General features: G+C 42.0%; 1 protein-coding gene across 2 annotated transcripts in view; it reads left to right on the top strand.

Moving 5' to 3' along the window:
* cbfa2t2 (CBFA2/RUNX1 partner transcriptional co-repressor 2) overlaps positions 1 to 23560 on the top strand; it is a 61571-nt gene that overhangs the window by 35005 nt on the left and 3006 nt on the right. For both annotated transcript variants that reach the window (XM_041816049.1, XM_041816058.1), the window contains exons 2-10: positions 12710 to 12868; positions 13477 to 13718; positions 13807 to 13896; positions 15754 to 15938; positions 16027 to 16280; positions 20527 to 20612; positions 20942 to 21134; positions 22157 to 22225; positions 22413 to 22603. In XM_041816049.1, the coding sequence (XP_041671983.1) occupies positions 12710 to 12868; positions 13477 to 13718; positions 13807 to 13896; positions 15754 to 15938; positions 16027 to 16280; positions 20527 to 20612; positions 20942 to 21134; positions 22157 to 22225; positions 22413 to 22603 (1469 nt within the window). The remainder of the gene's footprint in view (positions 1 to 12709; positions 12869 to 13476; positions 13719 to 13806; positions 13897 to 15753; positions 15939 to 16026; positions 16281 to 20526; positions 20613 to 20941; positions 21135 to 22156; positions 22226 to 22412; positions 22604 to 23560) is intronic.

Raw genomic sequence — 23560 nt, forward strand, 5'->3', positions numbered from 1 at the left:
GCACTCTCCGTCTGGGTCAAAAGAGGTTGTATAAATATCTTCCGCATGGCTCGTGTTGATAGCAACATCTGGTTGGACCTGATCCCGAGCCATTTGGCTGTTGAGGCCTCTGACACCTGGTCTGAAACAGGCTGGTCTTAATGCGTGCTTTGTTTTCTCATGTCCAGGGCTCGTATTTTCTTTTATGGACTGTCTTAACTTATGAGTTCAGAGTGTGTCTGTGTATGTACATCAAGTACAGAGCTTAGGGGGGAACAGTATTTTGCCTGGCTGCTGGTTTGGGTTTATTGTCTGGGTTTGTAATGTAAAGGAGCCACCCTGTTTTAATCCTCCAGACTCAAATGATGATATGCATCTGTGTTATGGATCATGGGAGACATATAAGTCTGGTTTGACTGCATGGGAGTTTTTATGCCCTCAGAATGAACTTACAGGTTGAGAAGAGATAATAAAGACAGACAAACTGGGTTTTTATGCTGCCTTGTGTCCATAAATGCCACATTTGAGTGCTTTTCACTTTGCGAGCTTGGGTTTTAAAGCCTCCCAGAGCTCGTGTTGATTGATGGGCGGGCTAACCAATTTGCTACGGAGAGGTGAGAAGGCTTGTAACCAGACAGGCAGATAATCTACTGGCCCTGGGAGAAGGGAAGCTGGTGTGAGTTTGTGATGTCTGAACGTTTTTGTTGTGTTTCGGGGTCATGATTGACAGGTTTGAACTATCCATGTTATGTCACAGTTGCTTTTTTGTGTGGGTGTGTGTGTGTAAATGTGCCTCAGGCAGGCCATTTCACAGGTGTGACTTCAGGGATAAGTGTGCTCTCTCCACTCAGCCGATGACAAACGCAACACCTGGTAAATGGGGCCAACACACACATATGATGACACACATCCACTTCCAGCTCTTGTGGCCCAGCTGTGTGCGACTTGGGCGTGTGTTTGTCTGTGTTTGATACAATTTGTGCAGTGAATAGCTCACATCTGTCAACCCAGTGACAACAAATTTGTAACAGAGGCCAAATGAATGTTAATGTTTAAGAAATACAAAGTGTACTCCTAATTTTGTCGTAATTTCTGATAATTTCTATACACAAGTAGAGTCAAAATATGCAGAATCTTTTACAAAATCTGGCATAGCCTTCACTGTTTACTATCTATTACAAGGCCAATTGTGTGCTCCTCTGATAAGAGTTAAAAAACAGTAGGGGACAAGACAAGGACATATCACCTGAGAAACTGAAGGTTGTGTTTGAAAAATATTAAAACAATGTGTAAACTTGGCAGTAAATTAATTCAACAACTGCTGGTCATATTTTTCTAACAGACAAGTATCAAACTTTCAAGAAGTCCTGAAAAAGAGACTCCAAGTATTGAGCATATAGCTTTAGTTCAGGCAGGCCACAGAGTCAAGCATTGCCATTGAGATCAGCTGATCTCACGCAAGCCTCATCAGCTGATGTCTGGCTGATTTGCTCTAAACACGTTATTAGCTAATCGCTTTCATGCTGCTCTTGCCTGGCTATGCTCAGCTGCTCTCTCTGCAAGCGTCCCTCCACCCCAGCTCCTCATTTTTATTCTGCTTCTGACTTAATCAGTGTCATTCTGGCTTTCTTTATCTGCACAGGAAGAGCAGGATTGTGTGCTGTGCTTTCCACGTTGGCTCATGGAAGGGCAGGGGAGTCCCAGAACCACAGAAGCCACACCACCGAATATAAATAGCAGCATAAGTGCAAACTGCTAATAATGAAATATTTACAGCCACAAATCATGTGGTTCTCAACAACGTGGTCCTGACTGAACTCTGCTGAGTTGGTTGTTCTAGGCTCAACCATGCGACATTAAGTCTGTGTCTTTTTAGAAACTATGGATTATCTTGGCTCCCACAACATCTAAACGGATATTCCTGTGACACTGGAGGAGAAAACACCCACCTCCCTGTGACGAATGGGCTACAACTATGGCTCAATTGGCAGCCTATGAGAGAGTGACATATTCTCGGTGCATGCTCACATAGAGTCCCGATGTTACCTGGCTATCCAGGCCAGTAATGGAAAGTACCTAAAATGGGAGACCACTGTAAGACCAGAGTTGAGATATTGTTATTTACTGTTTGAAAATCAATGAAAATGTTGAACACTAACTGCAGAGGCTTAAAGTAACTTTCATTCCCGGTATAATGATAGAGTTGCCTAACTTGAACAATTCCTGAAACATGCGAAGATGACTCATTTCTGACTGTTTTTAAAGCCACTAACTCCGGTTCATTCTCCCCACGCTGACCTCATGTCCACGTGGACACTGTCCGCTCTCACTGTCTGATCTCTGCCAGATTCCCCCCTCCCTCCTCTGCTTCCCGCATCACATCACTTTCCTTCATTTTTACTGCTCATTCTTACTTTTATGGACGACGTCTGTCTGCCTGCCCTCCTGCTTTGCCGTCCTCTATTTCGCCTTCGCTCTGTCTGCCACTAAGTACATTCCCATCCCTGGGTTGTGTTTTTTCCTTGTGGCATGCTGGATTACAGCAGTGTTATTGTAATCATCTGACTGAGTGAGGGGGTAATATGAGGGCATCTCTCACTATCCCTTCTTCATAGGGGAATGTGAAAAGTTCATGTCTTTGTCTCGATTTAAAGTCTTACTCCTCTACCTCCAGCTATATTTCCTTTTATTCATAGACGTCCTTTTTCTTCTTTTGACTGACTGTATGCACATCGCTCTCTCTCACTGTCAAATCTCACCACCTCCCAGTTTCTCCCCTCCTGAGCAGCACGAGGAGCAGAGTGTTGACATTGGGTTTTGTCCAAATATGTAGTCTACAGGGCTGGAAGGTGGTAATGAGAGCCAAGAAAAACAGCCTGGCTCACAGTCTGACAACTTGACTTGTCTTTCAAATGAAAACAGTATTTTCTATCCTTGTTATTCCCTCCCCTCCTATCCTCCATCCTCCCCTCCTTGGAGGCATTACTCCTTCTCCACCTTTGGCGCCGTATGTTTGCAGACTAATTTCTTATTCCTGTCAATGCTTGTTTAACATTTTTACGCCCTCTTTAAGGGCATTTGATGAAAAATAGGCCTATAAAATCAGTTTTTGGCTTAAATTTTGAAGCATTTATTAATGGTGAGACATAATTTCTATTGCTGTTAAGTTTTAAGTATTCCAATCTGCATCCTAGTTTTTAACATGTTTTATATTTTCGATTCTTTTATGATTGAAAGCATTAAAAAGTACAAAAACTGTGCAAAACTACTTCCATTTCATATGATAGGGGCATAGATGAGAAATGAATCCATCAAAAATACAAGCAGTCCTCATTCACACTTTCTATTTTGCTTGAAATTGAAGGTGGAAAAAGTACATGACTGTTGTGCTCAAGTAAAGTAAAATTTACTGGTTTTAAATCTGTTAAAGCAAAAGTAAAAAATATTTAAAGTTTACTTAAAGTGCTGAGTAGGTACAGATGGGTTGTACAGTAAAATATGATCTTTTTTATAGGTAATAACAACAAGAGAAGAGATTTTCAACCAGGTAGTTCAGGTCAAGTCACACCTCTATAATAAAGTGAAAAGCACAGCCAAATTGACAGGGTTAATCAAACTAACTTAAAACTTTAAAAGTGCCTATATTAGTCCAAACTACATATGGTTAAACTAAACTTTTTAAAGTGTTAAATATTTTACAGCATGACAAAGCTGCAGTTACTCTACAAATCTGTTTCGAGTTGGGTCGCCTCTGTAAAGGAAAAGGAGAGAGCCAACTCCATTGTAAGGCAACACAAACCAATGAAGAATATGCACTATGCATCCTTTAGGAACATCTAAAGTCACAGATGTGAACATCAACTCAGTTGATAACTTCACTCATGGTGCACAAGCTTCTAAAATCAAAAACAACAATCCACTACAAACATGAGCAAAGCAGGGATAACTGCAAAACAGGCAACATCTAAACATAACTAAACACAGATGAACCATATCTAAAAACTCTGCCCAAGATTGAGAACAACAGCTGTTTTGGAATGTGGTGTGGACTCATTCTCTTGCTGTGTGCTAATTTGTAGTCAACACAGGTCGAAAAAGTACAAAAGTTTAGTACTCAAGTAAAAGTTACTCTGGTTTAAACGTACTTATGTATGAGTAAAAGCACTGATTTAAAATGCTATTTAATAAAATACTCATAAGAAACTATTCAGTTAGAGTAATTTGAGTAAATGTTGTTAGCTATTTCTAGCCATGCCTAAGATATCGGCAACGTTTGGCACAAAAAACAAGAAACAACAAATGATTCAATATTGGGTACCTAGGAGTTGTATATCAAGCATCCAGTTAAATTTTTACAGCTATTTATAATTCAGTATCTCTCTTGGTCTTCAGATTGAAATGCCTTTTAGTTTTTGTCACATTTTTGTTGTTGGTTTTAGCTGCTGAAAGTTTTTTTTTGTCCAGTTTTAGTCCATAAGAATTCCTTGCAAATCTCACTTGTGTGTTCTTTGCGCTGTGCAAAACCTGATGTCCCTGAAAGTCATTAGAGCTTCAGATTCACCCTACCTAACAGCTTGTGCTCTCTCATATCATGGGTTTTGAATGTCCAATGAAAACTAAATTAAATTTTAGTCTCATTTAGTCTCCATGATAACACCTAAACTTCCTTTTTGTCATCAAAGATCTGTTTTTAGCTAGTCTTGGTCTTGTCTTCCTCATGGAAAAAAAGTAGACAGCTAACATTTTTAGCGATAATTTTAATCCATGAAATTAACACTGTCAGTATCTCCTGAATCTTACTACTATCCTCCTGGTATTATGACAGCCCTAGTCTGCATCCATGAGCGTGTTGCAACTGCAAAGAGGCAACAGTTGAGAAGGTCCCAGGAGAGCAATAACATAACTGAAGTTGATTGAAATAAGCCCTGACTTTCAGAAACTTGACACCATACACATGCTAAAAAAGGCTCTAAAACAGTGCTTGAACTTGTTATTTAACTATGAGGTTATAACAACACACTGAGACCACGCACTATCCAATTATCAGCTTTATAAGTGGATGTAGTGTGAGTGTTGGTGCTCGTCCTTGTCTTTGGAGTGTGCGTTTGTGCGTATGTGTGGGTTGAGGTCAGAAGGGAGCGCAGGATAGAGGAACAGATGTGTGCTGTATTGTGGTGGTGTGCGTGGATGGACGGGGACCAGGTGCAGCCTTTGTCTCCGCAGCATTTTAGTCCACTCGCTTGCATTCAGCCGCCTCGTGCCTCCCCCCCTCCCATCCTCCTCCTCAACCCCCTCCCTCCTCTGTTCTGTGTGGGGGTGGAGGAGGGGACTGCTTTGGCTTAGCAGAGGAGGCTCCAGCAGTCCCCTTCTGCACCCCTCCTCCTCCTCGTCCTCCCTCACAGGTGACTGTTGGAGGTCCCAGCTGGCCAGCTCTTGGCCGATTAGATCCATATGGTACAGGAGGAGGAGGAGGAGGAGGAAAAGTGCCCATCAGTTGCATTGGTGCAAAGGGAGCTGTTAGCTCTTACCTTTTTTTTGCCCTGAGCTGCAGCGTAGCTCCCTATGTTTTTATCTTTATTAATTATTTAAAGCCCTTTATGAAAGTATTTATATTTTACTGTCATTATTGAAGATAAATTGCATGTCATGGCTGTTGTGTCTGGTCAACACGAGTATTTAAAACTTTATTTTAGTTTAAAATGTGTATCAGGTTGAGGTTCTTTGGTATTTGCCCACTGTTTTTTGAGAGTCAATAAGTTATTGTTATTAAATTTCATGCATAAATGGTTAAAAACATAGTCCAGGAAAGAGAGTACAAATAAGGGAATAATGCCGACAAATTCAAAAAGAAAAGCAAAAAAAAAAAAAAAAAAAAAAAAAAAAGCCTCACAGCACTCTAAGCTACAAGCTAACATTTTCACATAAAGGGAAGTTCTGTGTTTTTTTTAATGCTCACATTACCCATGCTCAGACGGTAATATTAGCTAATGCTAGCCAGGCGGTATGCCCTCTCCTCACCATGAATCAGGAAGTTGTTCAGTTGTTTAAAGAAGTCTCTCTTTCTTCCAAGTTTCTTTTTAAGCACCATGTAGTAGCTTGTCAGCTTTCGTGCTAACTACTCAATGCCCAGATTTTGAGTAGCTTTTCAAAACTTTTGACATCAGAGATGTGTTCTTCTAAGAAGCTACATTTTGCTAGGATTGCATTAGCTACCTACTTAAACCTCAATTTTACTCATTTCTTTGTTATGATTGTAACAAAATCAACAAAGCTTGCTAAGTAAACTAGCTTGGCTCTAGCTTTGTTTGCTAACTAGTCTAAACATAACCTATTCTTTTCTTACTTCAACATATTTTCCAGTATTTTCAGCATAACTTGCAGACTGTCAGCTGTGCTGTTGTCCGTCTGTTTTCATTGTGTGTTACTTTAATCTGAAACTACATAGTTGAAGTATTGCACCTACTCTCAATAGTCTTAAGCTTACTGATAAATTAGCAAGGCCTGGGCTACATCCTCCCTCGCCTCATCTACACTGACAGGACAGAGATAGCAGCCACTGACACACATGTCCAGTATCATCTCACACTTGCAAACACATGCCTCACAGCTGCGTAAGAGTTTAAACCTCAGACTTCAAACATGAGCTTTGTAAGTATTAACGCTAAACATATTTATTAACATTTCAAGTCAAGTGTGATTTATTTCTACAGACTCTAAGTCAATTATTCATCCTCCCTTTTCACAAGGAGAGCTTTATTTGTCTTGTCAATTCTAATTCTATTATTTGTTAGATTGCAGTCAGTCCCAGAATTGGCTAACAAGTAACAGCCCTACTCTCATGTTTCTCTGTTTTTTCTCTCTCTGCATCATCCTGAATCATCACCTGCAGAGTCAGAGAGGCAATTACAGCAGATCGAATGTTTTAATGCAGACGAGTGTCACCTGAAACTGAACAAACAAGGAACACCTGGTTGGCAACAACAGCCGCCACCACAGGTGCACATGACTTTTCCATCCCTGCAATGACAGCAATTATAGAAAGCAAATACATGAGTTCGAGTGAATCTCAAGACTATAAAACTTATTATGTGTATCATTTGTTTGACAGAAGGAGAGAGAAGGGAACGAGGAGAATTTATATGTATTTTTTGATGAACCCACTGGCTCTCTTAACGAGTGTTATCGGTCTATTTTCTCGCTGTTTTACTTTAAAGTGATGGGTATGCATCGTGGCATTTTCATGTAATCCTGTTGACGCATGTTGTGTACTTTTGTTCCATTAGAGCTGATGACAGGTGGCGTTTAGACCAGACAAACAGCCCACATCCTCCTCTAAGCCAATATTCACCTGAGTTAACATCGGACCACTTTGTGTGTCTGTGTGTGTGTGTTTTGCCGCCGCGGTGACAGCTGCCTCCCCTGTGACTATATATGGTGGACTCAGGTGCTCGCAAGCCAGATGAAGTCATCCAGCTATGCTGGCTGTCTAATTGACAAGCAGAGGCAATTCTCTGTGGGCTGTCAGCACTACATGCACACACACCTGATGTCTCCTGTTTTGGATGTTACTTCTGGCACGGCTAATGAAAGATACACTGCTGCGTCTTAAGATTGCTAGAACACAGCTGCAACCTTATTTCTCAACTGTGTATTTGTATGCAATTCAATATAAAGCATATGAAGCAATTTTGTGCCCAATAGACCTGTCAGTTGAAATGTTTACTTGCAGTTAGAAAAGTCAAATTAGCATGCTAGTCATTTAAAAAAGCATTTTGATATTATTCCAGCTAAAATCTTACTAATTAAACCTTTTGAAGGCAGTCTAACACACCTAGATAATGTGGCTGAGGTCAGTTTTCTCTTGCATGTGTACGAGTCAATCTTACCAGCCTGGACTAGGTGTTTGCATGCTCCACAATGTCTGCGCTGGGCCTTGGCGTAAAAGTTGATTAGCATACATGCTAACCACACAAGGAATGGTGTTGTCATCTGCCTCAGTGAGCACCATAAACTAGAGGTATGGTGTTTATCTCATTTGTACCAAAAGTGTTTTTTGGAGCTTGTACAAAAATACATAGCTGTAAAGTTTGCTCAAATTTTTTACGATTTGAATTGCAATTGGGAAGCAGCTTGCTAACTTGGAAGCAGGGTCAACAGGTAGAAAGCTTATGGTAACTAGCTGAAAGGGGATACATAATCATTGTAGCAGAATCAGACATGCTCCCATCTATAAATCTCTTGCTCTGCATGTGTGTCCTTTTCCATGTGACCAGAGGCAGTCTGTCCTGAACAGCCCCATCCGTGCCTAGATGACAAAAGGGGCACGTTAATCACAAGATGTTTGTGCTAAATAAATACTACTACTAATACTGCCTACAAAGTCCCTTTGGTAATGTGTGTAGTGCACATTTTGTAAATAGAAAGTTTAGAAGTTGGAAATGTCTGCTTTAGATACCTGTATATTTTTGAGGTTAAATACCAATAATGTCTTGTTTATATTGGAAGCAGTAAATGGGCTGCAAGTGCTGGTGTTATGGTTTAAGATGTGACCCATTAACCAATGAGAAGTTTAGAACAGCAATAGTACTTCTGAATGCTTCTCTGTGTAGTCTGATGAAAATATTTTGCCATTTTGAAGAAAAACGAAACAAAAACGGAATTCCTTTTAACAGCTTTGTAGGCATCAAGGCTTTTATATTACCTAACATCACTGCCATCTACAGAGAAATGCCTCTTTCAGTCACATCTTCACAAGTTGTACACCCTTGAGATGACTCTGCTTATTTGACATGGTCACTGACATTTGTGTTAATTAGTCAAGTTCTAAAATGTTACTTTCTCCTACTTTAAAGGCTCATAAGTACACCTAGAATGTAACTGTCGACTGACAGCCTGACGTCAACTTCCACTGTCAAGTGTGACAAGTGGCGTTGTGGCTGTCACACATCTGCACAAGGCCTATACTTGGCCAGTCGTCCAGTTAACTTGCCTAACCCATCTGTAGCTTGACTGCTTTCAAACGTACTGGACCAAACACAATAGACGCACAAGAAGATTTACAAGCATGACAGTCAATTTGGACGCTATACTATAGTTCTCTGCCAATGGAGAACTGTTGATAATGTGTTAACAAGTTCTTGTGAATACATTTCCATGCAACACTACAGTATAGCACTTTCTGAATGCCCAAATCCCAGCTCTTGGCTGCATGAACTTGTTTACATGGTAACAGTGTTGACATTAAGGCCATATGCCACGCTGATTCTGTTATTGAGATGTCAGTCTAATTTCCTGGCCATACGGTTGGAGTGTGCAAAGCTTTGGAAGTGGTGTGTATGTGTGCTGAAGGCTGCTTCCTGCGGTGCTCTGGCAGGCTGTGTGTATGGTGGGTATGACAGTCCAAATGTCTGCTTAGATGCCTCCTTCCTGCCCCCTGTGTGCAAGAACAGGTGGAGAGATGGCAGGCAGGCCACACAGCTGAGGAAGAATGAGAGGAACAAGAGAGGGATGAAGTTGACGGCATAACAGGAGGGAGAACAGTCAAAGCTTTGTAATGAATTGCAGACATGACAGATGAGTTTCATTGGGCGGAATGACAAACTGTGTGGATCGACTCCACTCAACAGAAGACAAACAGGGCTGAAGGATATCTTGTGAAACTTCCTAATGTATCCGTTCATGTTTTTTTATTTTTTTTTTAAGATAAGAAGAAATCTGAAATGCTTTTATCTAAGTACACAAAGCAGCCTTTTCATTTTACATAGCATGCTCTAAATGTGATGTTGTCTTCCTTCTAAAATTGTATTTCACTACTTTCAAGTGATTATCAAGAGAAGTTACTTTGAAAACAGCTGATTTGCTGCAGTGAAACAACAGCTAATGCTAGCAAGCGCCACTATTAAGCTAACGTCAGAGTTCAATAGTGCTACATTATAAGCATTAAACTCTTAAGCTATATTCAACTAAGTACTTAACCTTAACCTTATCTAAGCTAACATTATCGTTTTATAACGTTGAACAGTTAGCATTTAACCTCAGACAAGCTAATTATACTATTTTATATTGGAAACATTCAACCTTTCACAAGCTAGTTGTACCATTCTATAATGTAAATGCAAATCTCTTACAAGAGAAAAGGGTACTGTTTCATAATGTTAGCATTTAATTTCTTACAAGCTAGCATCACAGTTCTAGAGTATTCTTTATACAAGTTTATATTACCAACACAGTTGTCATGATACACTGGCTTTCACTCTTTCAAGCTAACATTTGAAACTGACAAAATTACTGTATAACAAAAAGGAAATTTTGGACATTTCTTTTACTCTCAAGTTTGAGTTTGCATGTCCTCTGGTCGATCAAGCTGATAAACACTGAAAGTCTATTTTTATATGTTTATCAGATTAGTAACCACAAACACAGCAGTATCACAATATTGACAGCAACAACAGTACAACAATATTATAACGATACTGAAGTTTTAAGCCCAGAATTTGATGTCTGAGGAAAATGACCACCATGTGCACACGGTGAATACTTTTTTCTCAAACTAAAACTTGAGGTTTATAATGTTCTAGTATTGGCTACCTCTTCTGCTAATACTGCTAATTCTTTTACTACTTATACTGCTTCTGCTACCTCTTCTTCTACGATTACCACTGCTACTACCACTACTATTTCTGCTACTTTTGCTACCACTGCTACTGCTACTACCAGTGCTACCACTGCTACTTCTGCAGCTACCTCTGCTACTATTGCTACTACCACTACTACTTCTGCTACCTTTACTTCCACTGCTACTTCTGCAACTACCTCTGCTACTACTGCTAATACTTGTATGTCTCCTACTACCACTTCTACTACTGCTACCACCACTGCTACTTCTGCTACTATGGCTAAAGCTACTAACGGTGCTGCTACCACTACTACTACTACTACTACTACTACTACTACTACTGGTACTGCTGCTGCTGCTACTACTGCTGCTGCTGCTACTACTACTACTACTACCGCCTGCCTGCCACTGCTACCACTACCACCACCACCACTACCACCGGCACCGCTGCTGCTGCTACCACCGCCGCTGCTGCTGCCACCACCACCACCACCGCCTGCTGCTGCCACTCTCCACCACCACCACCACCGCCGCCGCCGCCTGCTGCTACCACCACCACCACCACCACCACCGCCGCCGCCGCTGCTGCTACTACTACTACTACTACTACTGCTGCTGCTGCTGCTACTACTATTACTACTACTACTGCTGCTGCTGCTGCTACTACTACTACTACTACTGCTGCTGCTACTTCTACTACTTCTGCTACAATCACTGCTACTACTTCTTCTACTGCTGCTACCTAACAATTTCATTTGAAAGATGTATTTTAAATAATTGAAAATTTTACAGCCTATTTTTTAATTAGATGTGTCTAAAATACAAGTTTGTCATACAGAATGAAAAAATACTTTCCATAATATTTAGTCTGAAGAGGTAATGCTAGGTTGAATGTCAGAGCAAGCTGTTATTTAATGCTAGCTCAAGGGTTTGTTTTTTATGTTGCTGATCAATCAGGAAGTGGTAAAATCATTTCAGAAGAAATCCCAGCAGTACAACATAATAACTTATAAGGCTGTTTTCTTAAGATGGCAGCCGTCTCTGCGGCTGTCGTCTTAGGAAACTGGCCCCCATGTGCATATGGTGGATTCTTTATTCTTAGTTCCCTTAAGTTACCTACTGACAGCTTAAACCTTCCAACTTAAAGCCTTTATAAACTGGCTCCCTGCAGCTCAAGGCCATGCAGAGTTCATAGCTGTGAAAAAGATATAAAGGGTGCCATTGAAGCCAAAGCCCTAAAACCATGAATCCACATTTAAAAAGCTGCTCTCTGCCGACCCATGACCTTCAGGACCATGCTTGTCTATTAATCGTCCATTCTTGAAGCAGTTAGAAAGGTCTGATCCACTCTAAATGGAGACGGGTCCCGGTCTTCATGGATCTCTGGGAGACAAAGACAGCGTCTGATCCCACATCACCGCTCCGCCACACCCCCCATTGCACTCTTTACATACCCCTTATCTGGTGGTCTCATTCATTGGCAATAGCATATTGAGAAGTTGCGTTTAACATTCAAAAGATTGCCGATCTCGTTAGTAAAGCGTGAAATAACCTCGTCCCTTTCTCTCTGTGTCTCATATTTTTTCCTACCACCCCCCCCCTCCGCATTCGCGGGGGGAGCTCAATGAGGGGGCATTCTTCTCCCACACAATGGGTTTCTTCAGCATTTCTTCTGTTATTGATCTGAATAGTTTGGGAGAAAGGGGCTAAACTTTAGACATCTGGCTCTTTGAAGGGGGGGTGGCAGGGTGGGTGATGCCCTGGCAGTGTGTGTTGTGTGATGTGAAGTGAGCTGGGGGGTGGGCATTTTTGTTCTCTTTTGTGACCGTAGACCCAGAGCTTTTGCATTAATTTAAACCACTTGATAACAGAGAAAGTAAAAATGGTCTTTTTATTTGCTTGTTTATTTCAGATGTGGATGCTTAAGTGAATTAAATAACTTTTTCTTGTTTTGTACATTTGAGTCAAACCTTTTTACTTCATATAGATGAAACCATACAATGTGGAAGCCTAAGCCAGTACCTTTACAAAACATGCCAGCAAAACAACTATATATTTGAAAGTGTTCTGTCTTTGACCCACAGCTGACCCCTCTCTTCCTCTTTTTCTCTGCAGACAGTAGAGAGAAGAAGACCCCTGCCATGCCCGGTTCTCCTGTGGATGCTAAGACTCATTCCAGATCAGCCCCCAGCAGCAGCTCCAGCTCCACGATGCCTCCCCTTCCCTCCGTCAACCCCAGTGGCCCTCGCCCGGCCTCTTTCTCCACCACAGCATGTAAGGATGTTTCTTGTTAAGAGTGCCTTTTTTTTCTCAGGAAAGCCTCAGATTCAACGTGAATTTGTTGCTTGAATTCATATTCAGATGGAATTTGCCCCTTGAATGGGTGATAAATGCATTTAAAGCTCATGTGAGGAGTTATCTATTTTATTTTAGATTTTGGCAACCCCTGAAGACAAATCAGAACCTCTTATCTTATTTTAAATATTTAGGTTTGGGGCTCTTAAACCTTTCCTTAGTTGGAGTAGAACCTGCTTCCTGGTTTGAGGGCTACAGTGTCTGTTCATGGGACAAAGGACTACTACTACTACTGCTAGTACTTCATAACTGTGTTCCTGTTTGTCCTGCCCCACTAGCAGCAATCTCAGACATGAATGAAACAAAACAGAAATTTTCAGTTTTGATGCTGATGATCTATTCTGCTTTTGAAGGCCAAAAAGAAGTATCAGTATAAATTTCATAATGTTTTATAAGAATCTAAAGAGGTGCTTTAATCTGCCCTTTATAATTGCACTGAGCAATGACACATCTCCAACAAATGATCTGAAACTCATTATAAAGTATGTGTTCTCTTAATTAGTTTCAATTTCATCTCTCCTCTCTAGTGACAAATGGGAATCATCATTCCCCACCAACCCTGAACGCAGTGCCATCTCCGCCACAGCGCTACAGTAACGGTCCTTCGTCTTCCTCATCCTCGTCGCTGGCCAACCAGCAGCTGCCAGCCACCTGCGGGGCTCGCCAGCTAAGCAAGCTGAAACGCTTCCTGACCACACTGCAGCAGTTTGGGAATGACATCTCTCCCGAGATTGGAGACAGTGTGCGAAGCCTGGTTCTGGCTCTTGTGGTAATTTCTTCAAAATGTGCACCTCATCTTTCCACCACCATCTGCTTTTGCAACGTTTGTAATTGGTTTCTTGGTCTGGATTCCCTAGAATTCAACAGTTACCATCGAGGAGTTTCATTCCCGTCTTCAGGAGGCAACCAACTTCCCCTTACGGCCCTTTGTTATCCCATTTCTCAAGGTAAACACACCAACTTCCTCACCATCTTCAGTTGAATTACTTCCCCTTTTTCTTTGCTGCTGTATTTTTCTTCCTCTTTACAGTTAAGTTTTAAACCTTGCACCCAATGCTTAGCCTGGTAGAAACATTTACTCACCTCTCTTCTCCCAGCTGAGGTTTTCCACCCTGCTACATTATTAATCACATAATAACAGGCGATAAAGAGAGGGTCCTTGACTTAAACACAACCTTGAAGAATCTACAAGGCAATCACATTACAGCTTATGAGTCATGCTGGAAAAGTAATAGATTCATTTCACTTTATTGCCGTGTTTCCAGGACACGCTGCTGTTGTCTATAAATAGGGGTCTGTGTAGGTTTTTTAATTGAATAAATGACCTCTCTGCAGTTCAAAGGAACAATCAAGACCTGGGTGCTGACTTGACGAGCAACAGATGATTGTGTGCGTGAGTTAAGCAGCCTCCGGAGCACCTTTGTAACCAAGGGGAGTCGGCGAGAGTATACTTTTTAGGAGCTCCTCTCAGTGAAGCAGCCAATAAATCTTCAGTCAGTCGTGTATGGCCGTAACTTTAAGCAAGTCAGAAACTTTTGACTCTTTTTCCACACTTACCTCTTACTCACCTTTGGAGCCCCTCCATCTGTCTGTCTCGAGAGTGCCGAGACAAGAAACCTCTGTTCCCCTCCTTTTAGAAATTTATTACGAGGGGGTGGGGTCCTAAAAACTTGATTCCAACTTCTTCAGAGAGAGAAAGAGAAAGACAGATGGGACAAAGTCAGAGGGTGAGGAAGTGGAAAAAAAGAGAGAGCGAGGGAGCCGGGTGAGGAGGAGAGAGGGAAAAGTGGGAACTCGGAAGTGTGAAACATGCCTATAAAGCGTTCCCTTCCCTTTTTATGGGCTCCAGTGCGCCATATGGAGCCGCTGTCCCGTTTAAAAAGAGCATTCAGCTGCCAAGGCGCCGCCAATCTAGCATCCGCCCCGCTGAACCCCAGAGAGCTCAAGTGAAACACAGCACATGTTTTCGCTAGCTGGGGCCCCAGGGAAAGAGGGGACGCAGAGGAGCATGGGAGACAGGCAAGAGACAGCACAGGGGTGTCATACAGAGTCATCACAAAGTATCAGAATCTGTGAAGAGGATAAACCAATATAGGCATGCCATAGGTTTGAGTTTGTTGTGACAGGGCAGGAAAGGTCAGATTCATGGAGAAAGGATCTTCTAGAAGGAGATCACATAATGAGAACGGTATGGTTGTTTAGTTGCTCCCTCTGGTAGAGCAAGTAAGGAAGTGCTGTAATTGCAAACATACCAAGGTCTGTTACTCATTAGGAAAATGCAGGGGAACAAAAGCGAGATGGAAAGATAGGACGGAGACAGTCGTAGATAAATATTAAAAAGAGAAGCAGACCACAGCTTAATGTGAAGTGGAGTCTGTTTATCATTTGTTTTGAGATGTTTTAAGTTCATAAGCCTCTGTTACATATGCCGTGACTGACGTTTTGTGCTTGCGGTGCGTGCAGAAGGTTAGTGACCAACTTCAGCAGCAGCATGCAGGACTCAGATGGTTTTATTTGAGATTGGGACACCACAGTCAACAAAGAGGAAAGCCACAGAGCAATACTAAGAGCCAAATTGAGCCTTACAGCCAGACCTTAAGGAGTCAAAGCCCCCCTTCCTCATGGAGGCAGAAACTGTCTCTTTGCCCTGCTATAGTGTTCAATGCCTTTTGCTTCTTCCTTGTAAATATGCCTCTAAAATTCATCCTTGTATAACAATCTAGTATCAAGGAGCATTTCTTTTCAACTTCTAGAGTCTTTAAAAATAGAATAAAACCTCACAAGAGTCTTTGTTTCTTGGTTAGGCAAACCTTCCTCTTTTGCAAAGAGAGCTCCTCCATTGTGCACGGGCAGCCAAGCAAACCCCAGCCCAGTACCTGTCCCAGCATGAGCACCTCCTGCTCAGCACCACCTTGGCCTCCTCTCCAGACTCCTCCGAGCTTCTCATGGAGCCTCCAGAGACCACCACCAAGAGACACAGCCCCAGCAGGTTGGACAGCAGAGTAGCATACAAGTGCCCACGTATAGAGCCTTTGTGCTTTTTCATTTCATAACCACACTCCTGTTTTCTCCTGCAGAGGTAAAGAGAATGGCTTTCATGACAGACCCCCAGTGGCCCTGGAGCCTGCAGCCAAACGAATCTGCACCATCAGCCCTGCTCCCAGACACAGCCCCGCCCACCCTCTGCCCCTCAACACCCAGCTTCACCCGACCCCTCCACCCTTGCAGCACTACGCTTTGGATGACATCGCAGCACCACACATCCTACACCGTGAACACAGCCAGCGCATGCTGGAGATCAGAGAGCTCAAAGACAGGCCAAGAGTACCTGGTAGGTGATAGAAATGTGCCACCACAACGCTTTTATATGTCTGACATGTCTTCTAGAGCAGTGTCACCTTTCCTTGTGAATTGTGACCTACATTTGATGTTTTCTTGAAGTCTAAATCTTGGCTATTGCTGATGAAGCATTTGTACTCTAATTTTGTAGCAGTTGTAGCTGATAATTGCAGGCTCCCATACATGATTGCATATAAAAAACAGCCATAATGTAAGCTGACGCCTCAGATAGACTGTGTCACATACATTGCATATCGCATGGTAGATGTCTCACAACCTACTGGGAAAAAGTCCCTAGTAGGTCTTATGAAGGAAGAACCTTTGAAAAAAATCTCAGAAGGTGGCTGGATGATAATTCTGTCTGTCGTATGAATTTACTGACCTGTCAGTGACAAAACACTGACATAGTGGGCATAGGAGCTCCAAAGACAGAGACCCTGTTTACAAAACGTTTTTCAGGTGAAAATGCAAAACTTTTGTTGCGTTTTGGCTGTCTGGCTACACAAGGACGTTTTGGGTGTCTGAAAATGGGACAATTTGGAAAAAAATCCAGAGTGAAAAGTTTTCAAAACACCCCTGCCTCCGTCTCTATGTAGACAGGCAAAACACAACTTCCTGAAAACGCACATGCGCACTATAGTTGCAGTCATTTGCCACCAAAGTAGGGTTTTCCCACATGCGTGGTTGGCATGACTCCCAGTCTACATTTTCTTAAAATTGACCCTCCTTATGATTAAAGGTCAATTTCACCTTATCATCAGTCCATACAAATGTTTGTGTGCTCGCTGTCTTTGATGTTTTCATAGTAGTACTCATGCGCTGAGGAATCAAGGGTCTCTACACAAGTGCATGTTTTGGTTCCTTTCAAAATCACACCGCCATCTACTGGCCTGACATGTATACATGCACTCCACATGTGTGCATGGAGATTGTTTCCAAAACGTTGCTGTGTGCAAATGGAAATTATTTGAAAACAAAGATGGAAGGCAAAGCAGAACATTGTCAAACTTGACACAGTAGCAGGTTGCCAAGTTTTAGTGAAGCCAGTTGGTGTAACAAGCTTATGCTGAGGTTTAGAAGGGAGAAGAGCAACACCTTTTACACCAGGAAAAGGTTTCAGTGTGATTCTTTGGTTTTCTTTTGATAAAGAAATGCCAAACAGTCCTGATACAAAACTACAGTTTTAGCTACTTTTGAGCTCATCGCTTCACAGTCTGTAGCCAGCATTTCCCGTCTAAAAAATAGCCTTGAAATGGATTGGTTTGGTCTGTTCTTAGACCAGGCATAATCAGTTCAGTTTGTAGCTTTGCAAAATGGTCTGATGACAGAGATGAAATCTGGCCAATCCATTATCTTTAGTTAACATTAGTCATCATGTAAAGTTGAATCATTTTTAACAAGATCATGAAGCCTAATTTCCACTGAAAAGCATAGTCAGAACTTTTATTTTTAAGGCCTACTTTTCAAGGAGCTTAAAGGTTCCTTTGCACCCTTGTTTTCTTTGTTAGCAGCACTCTTACAAACTGCAAAAGTGAGGCATATTTATCTGCTTGTTATAGGAAAGCAACAACTGTATAAAAGGTTACTTTGCCTGCTCCAAAACAACAACAGTAAAATTAGAACTAAAAACTGTCCATTTGTGAGTGTTTGCAACACCTTATGTTATAGAAGGTATGAACCCAAAGGAGCAGGAACGTCGAGGATTGAATAATGTCCCTACAACCAAACAGTAATGTTTTGTACATTTAGAAAGTACTGTTGAAGTAATTGTGTCCCTAGCACTTAATTGATTCCCTTTCTTCAGTGGGAAAAAGGCAAATTGTCCCTGATTTCTGCAGCAGAAAAGTAGAAAAGTTTCTCAAGTAACTGATTCATTAAGAAGGAGCCCACTTGCATGAAAACAGACATGCACACTCATATATATTCTGATAACGGGTGGTCTGCGTGTTTGTATAGCCGTCCCCGTATATCTCTGGAGCCTCCGTCGGTGTGTATAAACAGAGCCATACTGTCCAGGCAGACAGGGTTGGATCTACTCTGGTGTATATCTCCCCTCCATCAGGGGGCTTGTCAGCACACAGTGGAAACAGCAGTAGCTCACAGACGCGCACACAGGAACAGAAACACACCTTGATATGTTCATGGTAGAGGTGCTGTGTTTACGAGGCTTTAGTCCCTTGTCTGACAGCCTCCCGCCCGCCTGCCGCCACTTAACTCATAGGCACACACACATAAACACATCAGTCCACACACACTCATGGCTTTGAACTGATGAACACTGATGAGAACCAGGAGTAGGGAAGAGGTCGAGAGGAAGGCTAGTGTGTATGTGCATGAGGGAGTCATTATTCTCTCTAGCAGGCCCAGTGTGCATGTGGCCTCTTGTTGGCTGTTTGTTACTCAATTTTAAGAGACTGTGGTGTGTTGACTCTTTGCAGTCAGTGTGCATGTCTTTGTTTGTGTGTACATCCATGCATTTGTAAATGATGTTTATCAAGACATTTCTGAGCTCTGCAGGAGCACAATCTTATGTGTGCAAACTATTAAAACCGTTAACTGTACAATTAGATATTGCTTAAGTCATAGTGTTGAGTAATGACTGAATTGGAATCAGAAGGCTCCCTTAATTGTGATGCATGTGTGCGTTTGTGTGCGTTAGCATGTGTGTGTAATTGTAATGGTCCACAGTGAGTGTCAGAGCGCCTGGTTGTGTTTAGATGTGGAGCCACTCCACTCAGCCTGAGTGTCTCCCTACTGGAATGCTGTGAGCTCCAGGAGGGGAGGTGCAAAGGGAGAAGTTTTGGTTAGTGTATGTGTGGTTGACAGCTGACTTCCAGATGTGTTCAGGCTCTGGGTGCTGGAAATCTGGTTTGCATCACAGGCTTCTCCTTTTTTCTTCACCCACCTTTCTCAGTCTCAGTCTCTTTGTCAGCCTATATTCTTTATATATTCTAACTTATTTCCCTTTTACTTCATTTCAGTGACTTTTAATTTGGGATTTAAGAAGGTAGGGAAGTGGTGGTTTAAGCAACAGAGTCATCTGTAATATGAATATGGGCCTTTATATCATTGTCTCATATAATTTGACATATTCACAGCATCAAGCAAGTGGAAAATTACCCACTGTTTGCAGTGTAATGAATTATTGTCATTACAGAAGGTTGCACCAGTACTTCGCTATCCTGTCTGTCATTGGCCGAAACCTCATATCTCCATTTTTATTATTTTAAAAGTACAATGTATAAATTTTATCCTAGTAACATTTAGCAGAACTAGCTTGAAAAAAATAAGCACAGTATAAATAGATATGCCTGTCTAAGTTAGTGTTTAATCACCTGAATATATAGGATTGTTTTATTTGTCATTGTTGCTAATATTCCCCGAATTTCACAAATTGCACCTTTAATGTTTTTCATAAATCAGTGCTATCAGTCAACCTCTACATCTGTTGGTGGTTTTTACAAATTTTAAAACACTAAAAAGTGTCAAAAAGATGCTGACTGTTGCCATTCAGTGATAAAGTTTATTGAAAAACACAACTTTTGCTCCCTGAAAAGTGGTGATTTTGGAGATTGGAGGTTTTGGCTCGACAGCAGTGCTGTGGTCCTGCATCACAGTAGATAAACATCATCACCCAACATGTTGGCAGTAAATTTAACTTGATAAATTTAACTTTTGTACTGCTTTCTCACCTCAGCTCACCCTAAATTCTGGAATAAAATGCAGAAGCCTGACAAAGAAAAGTCTATTGAAAATCTCTGAGGAAATTTTGGCTTTTTGTATTCCCACATGCAGCTCAGACTTTAAAGGATATTTTTAGGAGTTGTGTGCGTATTTGATTATAGCTGTATACAAATGAAACCATACTTAGTTCCTTTACTGAAAACCAAATACATCTACAAATGAGATCCTTTTACTTTCACTGAAAAAAGTTTCACATTTTTGACCAGCACTTCAATGTACAGAACTGGAAAGCTCTCTCAAACTGCTTCAGCTGTTTGTTTCACTTGTATAGGTGTGGTTTTAGTATAATATACAAAGTAACATGTATGTTAGAGTAAAAATGTACATGCATGGTAATCCTGAATAATGTCTCAAACTGACTCTCATAGATAAATGGCTGATACAGACATTCACACACACCTCTCACTTACTTACTGTCACTTGCGGCTTGCCTTACATAAGGAAGAATGTTAATCACGTTGGCCTGTGGTCTGTCTTGTGTGTGTTTTAATCAGGCACTAACGGGGGCTACCGCGAGGAGCCGGTGGACCACAGACTGACAGACAGAGAGTGGGCTGATGAATGGAGGCATCTGGACCATGTAAGGCTGCAGACAGACACCCTCACTGCTAATGGGTTGTGATATAGAAAGAATGTAAAGTATCATTTGTCTTGCTGGGCTGCTGCTCTATGGAGGGTTTTAACTTCTCACCACATTGAAGCAATGATAAAAAAAAATTGGTTTAATTTATGATTTTTAGTCACAACGTTGATTTTTAGGTATTTTGAAGTGTAAAGGAATCTCTGATAAGATTTGGATTCAGTCAGTCATACACTGGTAAAAAAGCTGATGAAATACTCTCTCTCTCTCTTTCTCTCTCTCTCTCTCTCTCTCCCTCTCTCTCTCTCTCTCTCTCTCTCTCTCTGTAGGTGTTAAACTGCATCGTGGACATGGTAGAGAAAACAAGGCGATCAGTGAGCGTGCTCAGACGATGCCAGGAGTCAGACCGCGAGGAGCTTAATTACTGGAGACGGCGTTCGAGTGAACAGGAGGACCCACGCAAAGGAGGCTCGGGTTCTGCTCCTTTCTCCAAGACCCACAGCCCCCACTCTGCAGAGCCGGGTGGGTGACTCTACTTCTAGACTCAGTTTCAGTGTTGCAATACAATCAAACACTTCAGATGACATTTCTACAATTGCTTGTTGTTTTCCACTTGAGAAGACTGTTACATGCACTTAAATGCTACTTCAGCAGGTCTGCACTCAACTAGGGCAGCCTTCCTCTTTTACACTCGTTACTCCACCCAGTGGCCATAAATAGAAGTACAGCAGTCCAATGTTAGTCAGCCTGTCCATAGTGAGTCCCTCAGCCTGCTGTGTACTGGCACGGTCCTTTCTGAGCGCCAGCCTTGCTGTCCTCCTGCTGGTCCGTAGTCACAGACAGGTGCCAGGACCGGCCTCGGCCATATCGGCCACAGAAGGGCCGTCCTGCCGTCCTGCAGGCTCAGAGACCCAGAGCTGGCTCGCTAGCTGGAGCACCATCTGGGCCCCCAGCCGGGAAGCCTGCCTGCCTGCTCACTCGCTCGCCTGTGCTCGGGCAAAGGAAGAGTGTAGTGGGGGTGGAAATGGAGGCGGGGAGGTTGTATGCAGGGAGAGGATGTAAATGAAAGAAAAAAAAGAGAGAAATAGGAAGTGAGAGAGGATATAGGAGATGGGGGAAAGAGGAGATGAGCCAGGTGGCAGCATTGGAGAGAAAGAGAATTGAGATGCAAAAAGAGAGAGAGATTTGAGGGAACAGACAGAATGTTGACACAGCTTGTTGGTCTGCGATTCTCTCCAAGCCAAACACATTCCTTTCTAAAGCTGTCAGATCTTAGATCAGTCCAAGACTCCGATAAACAACAATTACGATGCTCGTGCGCCCTAGATATGCCGACTTGTGTGCATTGAAAGGCAATTTAAAAGAGGCGATAAAGATAAAATGGCTGCCTCCCTCTGTGGCCTTTGTGTCTTTCTTTGAGCACCTGTTATCATGATGTAACTGTCAGTCAACACAAAGTCAACCGTCATTTTAACAATTAATCATCTTAATATCTTAATAAGCCCTGGCAGGTGCTAATCCCTTCTGTCTCTGCTTGTCTGCAGACTCCCAGCGAGACTTTGCTCCACGGCCAGGCTCAGCATACGTTACAGATGAAATCTGGAGGAAAGCTGGTAAGGACACAATCAAACTTAATGCTTTTAATTATTGATGTTATAAAAAGATGACACAAATTATCATGCAAGGTTACAGAAAATAAATGAACAAACCATAATGGGCATCTGCATGCTTGTCTACAGACTGATTCGACAGCAAATGTGCTCCGTTTAACTTCAAGCTTGTTTCTTTTGTGATGTCTAGAAGAGGCGGTGAACGAGGTGAAGCGTCAGGCCATGGATGAAGTGCAGAAAGCAGTTGCAGAGGCCGAACAAAAAGCTTTTGAGATGATTGCAGCCGAGAGGGCGAAGATGGAGAAGACTCTGGCGGAGGCAAAGAGGAAGGCTCAAGAGGACGCAATCATGGTCATCAACGAACAGGAGGATTCAAGTGAGGTGAGGACCGGCTCGCTTTTTACAATAATCCTCCTTCAAAAGTGGTAATGGAGGATTTAATGCAGCAGATTCGTTTTGTGACTTTCAACTGGATGCACACAACTGCCCTAAAAGCTGATAAAATTACCATAAAGTATGGAATGTATGCCACCCTGGTATAGAAGCAGCAGTCTGTTTAATTGGAATCTCTCAAGGGGAAAAAGGTTGAAACTGTCTCCTAGTGTGCACATCTACTAGCTATAGTACTCAAGTTTAGCTCCTAGCCTGCAGGGATTGTTGTATGAAGAAAGACCTGCAGCCGTGAGTCACACTGCCCTTCTCTGCCTGCCACTTGTCCTTACTTTGGATTGTATTTAGTCAAACTACCACTCCACAAGATTTATTTACTTAATGTTTCAACCTTTGTCTTAAAATGCACAGTTATTACCTTGAAAGTGTCTTGGCAGCTGAATGCACTTGCATGTCTCAGCACTTTAAACCCCCATATAAGTCAGATAAAAATAGTACCTTCAGTGCATCTTATATGCTTGATTAGAGTTTTTTGCCCCATTGACAGAGGATCCAGAGCCACTGAAATCATAACTTTGTATTTTGAATTTGTCCGATGCTTCTAAAATCCCTATTCTGCTTTGCAAGTGGATTTTAGGGCTGCAAAACCATTATTTTTAATCAAGAAATTTAACCGTTTAAACCCCAAGCCAGTTCTTGCTATGTTAGGTCCGCCTGTATTTTTTATGCAAAAATGTCTGTAGAATCTTAAGCACGGTTAAGTTGAAGACATCTATTTTTTCATGACAACCTGGACTATCAGAATATGTGTGCTGCAAAGGTGATGGATGAAGTTAAATGAATGGAAAGACCAAGTAAAAGAACAGAACAGACGTTCAATCTTGTAGATCATTATATAAATCACTCCCAGATCAACAATGGCCAAGCCTTTTAACATCTTCATATAGT

Source organism: Cheilinus undulatus, linkage group 3 (genome assembly GCF_018320785.1).
Source record: "Cheilinus undulatus linkage group 3, ASM1832078v1, whole genome shotgun sequence".
In the NCBI taxonomy this organism is placed as follows: domain Eukaryota; kingdom Metazoa; phylum Chordata; class Actinopteri; order Labriformes; family Labridae; genus Cheilinus; species Cheilinus undulatus.